This window comes from Sinocyclocheilus anshuiensis, unplaced genomic scaffold (genome assembly GCF_001515605.1).
Source record: "Sinocyclocheilus anshuiensis isolate Anshui unplaced genomic scaffold, SAMN03320099.WGS_v1.1 scaffold1016, whole genome shotgun sequence".
In the NCBI taxonomy this organism is placed as follows: Eukaryota; Metazoa; Chordata; class Actinopteri; order Cypriniformes; family Cyprinidae; genus Sinocyclocheilus; species Sinocyclocheilus anshuiensis.
In genome coordinates, this window is record NW_015552618.1 from 299,952 (window position 1) to 306,909 (window position 6,958).

At 35.3% G+C, this 6,958-nt stretch overlaps 1 protein-coding gene across 1 annotated transcript in view; it reads left to right on the plus strand.

The window, feature by feature from the left end:
* The window catches only part of LOC107666216 (ceramide kinase), a 27,170-nt gene that overhangs the window by 7,616 nt on the left and 12,596 nt on the right, over positions 1–6,958 (plus strand). The window contains 6 exon segments of the mRNA XM_016457431.1: positions 2,006–2,137; positions 2,315–2,441; positions 3,100–3,224; positions 3,703–3,905; positions 3,907–4,034; positions 4,444–4,593. Coding sequence (XP_016312917.1) covers positions 2,006–2,137; positions 2,315–2,441; positions 3,100–3,224; positions 3,703–3,905; positions 3,907–4,034; positions 4,444–4,593 — 865 coding nt within the window.

The window sequence follows — 6,958 nt, forward strand, 5'->3', positions numbered from 1 at the left end:
TACATATATATATATATATCGTTAAAAGAACACAAGGTTTTAACATGTTCCAGTCCAAATTTTGGCAAGTGTTGCAAAAATTGCAATAAAATATTAGAAAATTAACATTCTTTATAAAATAAAACAGCACATGTAATATGTATTATGTATTTTATATAATATGAATTATGAAATTTTTTCATCTTTTTTTTCTGGGGCGAAATCCAGTCATTTCAATAGGAATCCAAGCGATCAGGAACTTCACATCTGGGAAAAAGGTTTTTCACATCAGGGAAAAACAAGTTCAAGTTAGTCACACAGATTCTTCATGTTGACCAACAGAATTCTGCTTTGTGAAGAATTTCACATTTAGCTTTAAGAATTTCAAACCGCCTGCTTTCTACCCTTTACACTTCAAATACACTGTCATAAAAAGACAGGTTTTTTTTTTTTTTTAGATTTTTGGTTAGTGGATGCTAAACATAGACCAAGAAAACTACGAATAAATGCAACAGGAATTAAGTCCCTTATGAACTCTATAACTCTACTACGTCACCTTTACATTTCAGCTTTTTGCCTCATGCAGTATTCATGTGTTATACAATAACTCCCTAATACAAGTATCATGAAACTTTTATCAGGTTGTTGTTTCCATGTTATTATGCTGTTAAGTTTATGGCTACATATGGGCATATGAATTGTTTCATTAAGCTGTATAAAAAGGAAATACACTTGTTATGTCTCATAAATGTGTCATGAAGTTTTAATGAAGATAAATCATCACTCTACGTTTATCTGGGTAATAAGTAAAGTTTCTGAAGCAGTACTTTATTCTAATCCACATAACTCTCTGATCTTTTGAATAAGGTCAAAGCTCATTAACTTCCTCTCCCATGGGGTTTTCTGGAAAGCCTGCATTATGTAACATAACACAAGATTGACTAATTTGGGCACAAGCTGTCAGAATGCAAAAACCTCCTTTGCTTAGAGATATTTTCCCTAGCACAGACAGAGATGATGCAAACTGACATTTGCATAGTGTCTTATTGCAAAGCAAACAAAATGAAGCAGTCGACATCACCAAAACTCACATTTTGCAAACTCAAGCCTCTAAAGCATTTTCTGTAATAATTTGCAAAATCAGAAAAAAAAGAAAACACGGCAGATTATTGCTGACTAATATCCTTCTGAAAAAAACTAAAAGGCATCATTGTCTATAGTATCAATGATTTAAGGGGTGTATCAGTTAATTTGTTTATTCAGCTCATTGTCTAAAAATACTGCCGACTGAACTTAATTGATCTTGATATGACTTTTTAATTGTGAATAATTTGTGTTGGATAAATCCAAATGCTGAAAATCAAATGATTGTTTTTGATTAAGTTTTGATTAAATGATAGTCACCACATTTTTAGACACATTTTCAGTGAGACTCATAGCCTCCTTTCCATTATTAAATATGATATCTACTCTGACTAAGATCCATTGAGATAGATTGCCAAGATAACAATAACTGCTAATACTTTACAGTCTGATATACAATCTGTTCAATGTTTTATTGAATTGGTAATTGCTTTTATATCTAATTGAAAATCACTGCATTATGAATCCAATCCAATCAATTCATTGTCAGCTCAAAGATTCACACTCCTAATAATTAATTGAAATGGACTTTCAACCAATATAACTGCCATGATAACATGACGAAAGTTTTGGGTCATAATAAAAAATAATATAACAGATAATCGTTCATTTGAAATGTTGTCTTGGCAACTAAATTAAATAAATAACTTTGTTAATAGTAAAATAGTTTGTAAAAGTAAATATTAATAAATATTACAACAGTATATGAACAATAAAAATAGTACATCAATCATATAAATAGAGTCAAGCTCTATTTGTATGATAAATTGCAATTGTTGCAGCCTATGTAGAGTTGACTTATTAGGTTCCATTTGAGTTAGGTTTTGCAACAGGTTTTGTTATGTCTCTCGTGGTATGTGACCCACTGGTCCTCTATTCACAGGTAGTTATTGTGTCCCGGTGTGTGAGATTATAGCCGTTCAGGAAAAAGAAGATGACTCTCCGTGTGAAAACAATGGGAAATGGCAGAAGGTTCCTCAGAGCCCAGCGGACTCCTGCCAGCATGCTTTCACAGGTACACCAGCATAATCAGACTGTCACCTGCTTATCTGGCCCTGATAACAGGGGAATACATAGTTTGTTACTTTATCTATATTCCGTGAGTGTATTATCAAAATGATACTGATCATACAGGTCACCTTTTACCTAGTTTTTTGAATAATGTGGCATTCTTGTTTGTGTTTCTCTGCAGTGTTCTATGTAGAGAGGACGAGGCAGCACTGCTGGTGGTGCAGCAACGTGACTTTCCACTGCTCTGAACATTCCCTGTGTCTGCTCTGGGTCCAAACTATTAGGGAACAACTTGCATTGCTGAGTGCGTCTTTAATTTTTGTATAACAAACTATACATAAACTATAGCAAAAAAGACAAGTTATTGTTTATAGGTTGGTCAGCGATTTTCACACCAGTTTTGTGTACATGATTAATCATTATGTTAATAGTTTCTTGGTGTCCTTTGTGTGAATTTATTGTAAACATGTTTTTCATTCGATAATAGACTCTGAGGGATGAGTTAATTACTACCACACATTTGGTACTGTACATAATTATGGTATACATAAATAATGGATGCTAATTCCTTTTTGACACAGCATGAAAAAAATCTCTCTTCCCTTTTAATCTGCATTTTAATTAGCCAAAATAGCTGGCATTTTTGTTAACCACTTTTTTTTTTTCGATCTGTGCTCAGTTACTCCGCCCAAAATAGAATCTCATCAAAAAATTTAAATATCAAATATGTTCTGATTTGATTTTAGTGTTTGCTTAGAAACTGAGAAAATAATTGTAAATTTGAAATAACCCAGAATGTTTCTTACCAATCCTATGGATAGTTTTGGGGAGTTTTGGTCTTCTCTATGTTGTCACAACAGATGAAGTTTTTCAAAAGCAACTTAATGAAGTAGTTTTGACAGCCTAGGAAGACTGTTGTCAAACAAAAACTCACTTTTAATGCTCTGCCCGCCTCTCATTCCGCAGCCAATCGACCGAAGAGTTTGCTAGTGTACATCAACCCCTACGGAGGAAAACAACATGGGAAGCAGATTTACGACCACAAAGTGGCCCCCATCTTTTCCCGGGCTTCCATTTCCACCGACGTGATTGGTGAGTGCCCGTTAGCCGCATGCATTAACATTTAAATAAAAAATGAGCTTTTATGCTTCGCAAATAGATCTCCGTTGGCAAATGGCCCCACCTGCCAACCCGTCCCACGAATATGATTTTATTTACAGCGCCATCTATCACAGGAGCTGGCCATAATGCAAACTGTGATAGTCGATAAACATAGGAATGCAAAGACATCCATTATTTATTAAGTTTGAGGGAGGAAGACCCTGGGTTGGTGTGAATATCGGCTGTTGGAACTAAAGCTTACAGGCTTACTCAGCAGTTGCTTGAGGGTATTCATTTTTACGACCATGCGGACATTTCGTAAATGGTAAAGTACATGTCTGGCTGGACAAATACCATTCAAACCAAATCATTAGAGGAGCCAAACAAGATGTTCTGCCGACGGTTTAATAAGCTCCATACATCACCTTTGGCATATATCATCAACGTGATCCACAGGGCTCGGTCCTGGGCCCCATTCATTTTCAGCACATCCCTCCGAGTTACAGCTTTACATCAGTGCTGATGGTAAAGAACCGGTAATGAAATGTACCGGGGATTGTTTTTCACCAAGACTTCAGCTTCATCATTTGATGTGGCTGATTGATGGTCTCCATCAAGCCAGCAGAAAAATGCAATTTAACTGCCAGATGAACATAATGATGTTTCTCCCCCTCTGCCCAGCCTCGCTGTCATTGTCCCGTTAACAATGGCTTTTTCTCTGTTGTTTCTATAGTTACAGAGCGTGCAAATCATGCCAGGGACCACTTGAAGACAGAGGCTGATCTGAAGAAGTATGATGGGTGAGTGGGCATCCTGCTGGGAGATCAAGGTCGCTGTGTGGCGACTCTTAATTTGCCAACTGAGGAATGCGTCCTCTGCAGCACAGCTCAGATTAACATTTGCACATCAATGCACATCTGTCTGGCACTGCGGCAGATGATGGCGGGCAGCTTGGGAAATGACAACTGAAAATAGAGTGGCTTTTGGTGACAGCAACATGGATGCTGCTTTAAAGCTGGGCCAGAGGCTGTATTCACAAAACAACTCTGACTGTTGCATCTGGATCTTTTTTCTCTACTTTTTAACATCCATTTCTGTGAATGACAGTTTAGACACAAATTTCATTCATTTGCGCTCTTCCTTTCACTGAAGAAAATTTAGTTTAAAACAAATATACATTGAAGTGATCAGTGTAGTCTCTCTCTGCAGTGTGGTGTGTGTCGGAGGTGATGGCATGTTCAGCGAGATCATGCATGGCCTCGTCTCCCTTACGCAGCAAGAAGCAGGTGTGGATGAGAACTCTATGGAGGAGACCCTTATGCCGTGTGGACTTCGCATCGGCATAATTCCTGCAGGTTGGTCTATAGCAGTGTTTCCCAATCCTGGTACTGGAGCGTGTACCCAACACATTTTGTACATGTCCCTTCTCACATCCAGTTCAGTTCATGAGCACTCTATTAACAAGCTGATGAGCTGAATCGGGTGCATTAGATAAAAGAGGCATCCAAAATGTGCAGTGTTGGTGATGCTCCAGGACTGAGAATCACTTGTCTACAGTCACAAATATTAGAGTCTATACAGCCAAGACAGTTCCTCAGAATGGATTTCATTGCTTTTTCATGCACGTCACTTCCTTGGCAGTGTTCCTGGAAGCATCCGTCACTCACGGTTCCATTACAGCATTTGTGTTTTGAGATATTTCCAAGTCATTGGAAGTTTTACACCTGCACATGGGCACAGCTGCATAATAGAGGAGAACTGCAGGAGATTATAGCTCTCTTCCAAAACCTAGTGAGCTGCCTGGAAAGCATGTTTAGGCATCAGAGGTGCACTCATGATATAAAGGCTGTTCAAAAAATGGAAAGCAACATTATGTTGCCTTTGATGATACTGTGTTTTGATCAAATGTTAGTGGGCTATTCACACAGAACATGTTTGCGTCTGTGTGTGCACTATTATTTTTAAATAGTGGGTCTCTGTAAAGTTGCTTGTTGAATATCGCTGGCTGGTATAAAGCATCTTGTATTTTTTTTCAGCATCTCAGTGCTATATGTATTTTTTTTTGTTTAGCTTTTTTAAGTTTTAATACATTCTGATTGTCAGCACTACATGTGTCATTTGTGGATAATCTGCAATTAACACTGTTACCAAAAAAACATATTAAGCAGCACAACTGTTTTCAACGTTGATAATAATAAGAATTGTTTCTTGAGTACCAAATCAGCATATTAGGAATGATATTTGACACTAATAACTGGAGTAATGACTACTAAAAATTCAGCTTTGCCTTCACAGGAATAAATACAACTTTAAAATATATTTAGAATTGGAAACATGCATTTTATATTTTAATAGTATTTTACAAGATTACTGTAAATAAATTTTAAAAACGCAGCCTTGTTTAGAGACTTCTTTCAAAAACATAAAAAAATATTATTGACCTAGAACTTTGGATGGTAGTGTATAATCTCTCTCTCTCACATATAAAGCTTCAAAATATACAACATACTGCACTTTTTAAATTGTTTAAAGCCAGAGAATGGGAAAGAAAAATACTTGGGCAAAACACGTTATTAATAAATGACCAACCTGAAAGAGCACAAGCAGAACAAATAGACTGTTGTCATGCACTGCAGAATGCCCTTCACAAGAGCTCTGCCAGCAATTGATAACTTAATGACTGTGGCTTATCAAATCCTGTTTTCTGATATTACTGTTTGCCATATAAACCAGACAATGTCGAAACCTTAAGAGTCCATATTGTTATCAGTCATGTTATCAGCGTGTGTAATTCTGTCTATTCATGGCCTTATCTCACATTGTCAAAGACATGCAAGGACTATTGACAGTTTCTATGAACAGCTCCTGGTCCATTATCTTGTTTCTGGATGACAACTGATCTGAGCAGCAAGGGAATTTGAGACAAATCTTTGACTTTAATGTCTAATAGAAGAAAGCATCTGAAACCACTGACAAAAACGAACCATGCTTTTAACATTATAATATCATGTTTATTTGAAAACGTACCATGTTAAAATGTAATAATACCATTTTGGATTAAATGTTTTAGATGCTGACTTCAAGTTTAATACACGAAAGCATCTGAAACCGCTGACAAAACCAAAAAAGTTATATGCTATTACCATGCTATATTTAAAATAATGATGATGATAGTAATAATAATAATAATAATAGTAATAATTTTTTGAATGTATAGCATACTGATACCATGGTTTTTTGGACATATGCCTTTGCCATGTTTTTGGACACGTGTTTTGATAATACTATGTTTTTTTAATCTATGCCATATTAATATAACAGGTTATTTATATTAATTAGTATCCTTTTAAAATGTTTTATTAAATGATTACATGGATCATTTGTTCCTTTTATTTATTTAATTACAATTACATGAGATTTGAATTAGTGCTGTCAAACAATTAATCGCGATTAATCGCATCCAAAATAAAAGTTTTTGTTTACATAATATAAGTGTGTGTGTACTGTGTACATTGATTATGTATATATTAATACACACACATACAGTATATATTTTGAAAATATTTACATGTATATATTTATATTCATATAATTTATATGATCAATAAATATACTTAAAATATAAACATAACATTTTTCTTAAATATATACATGCATGTGTGTGTATTTATATATACATAATAAATATACACAGTACACACACATATATTATGTAAACAAAAAC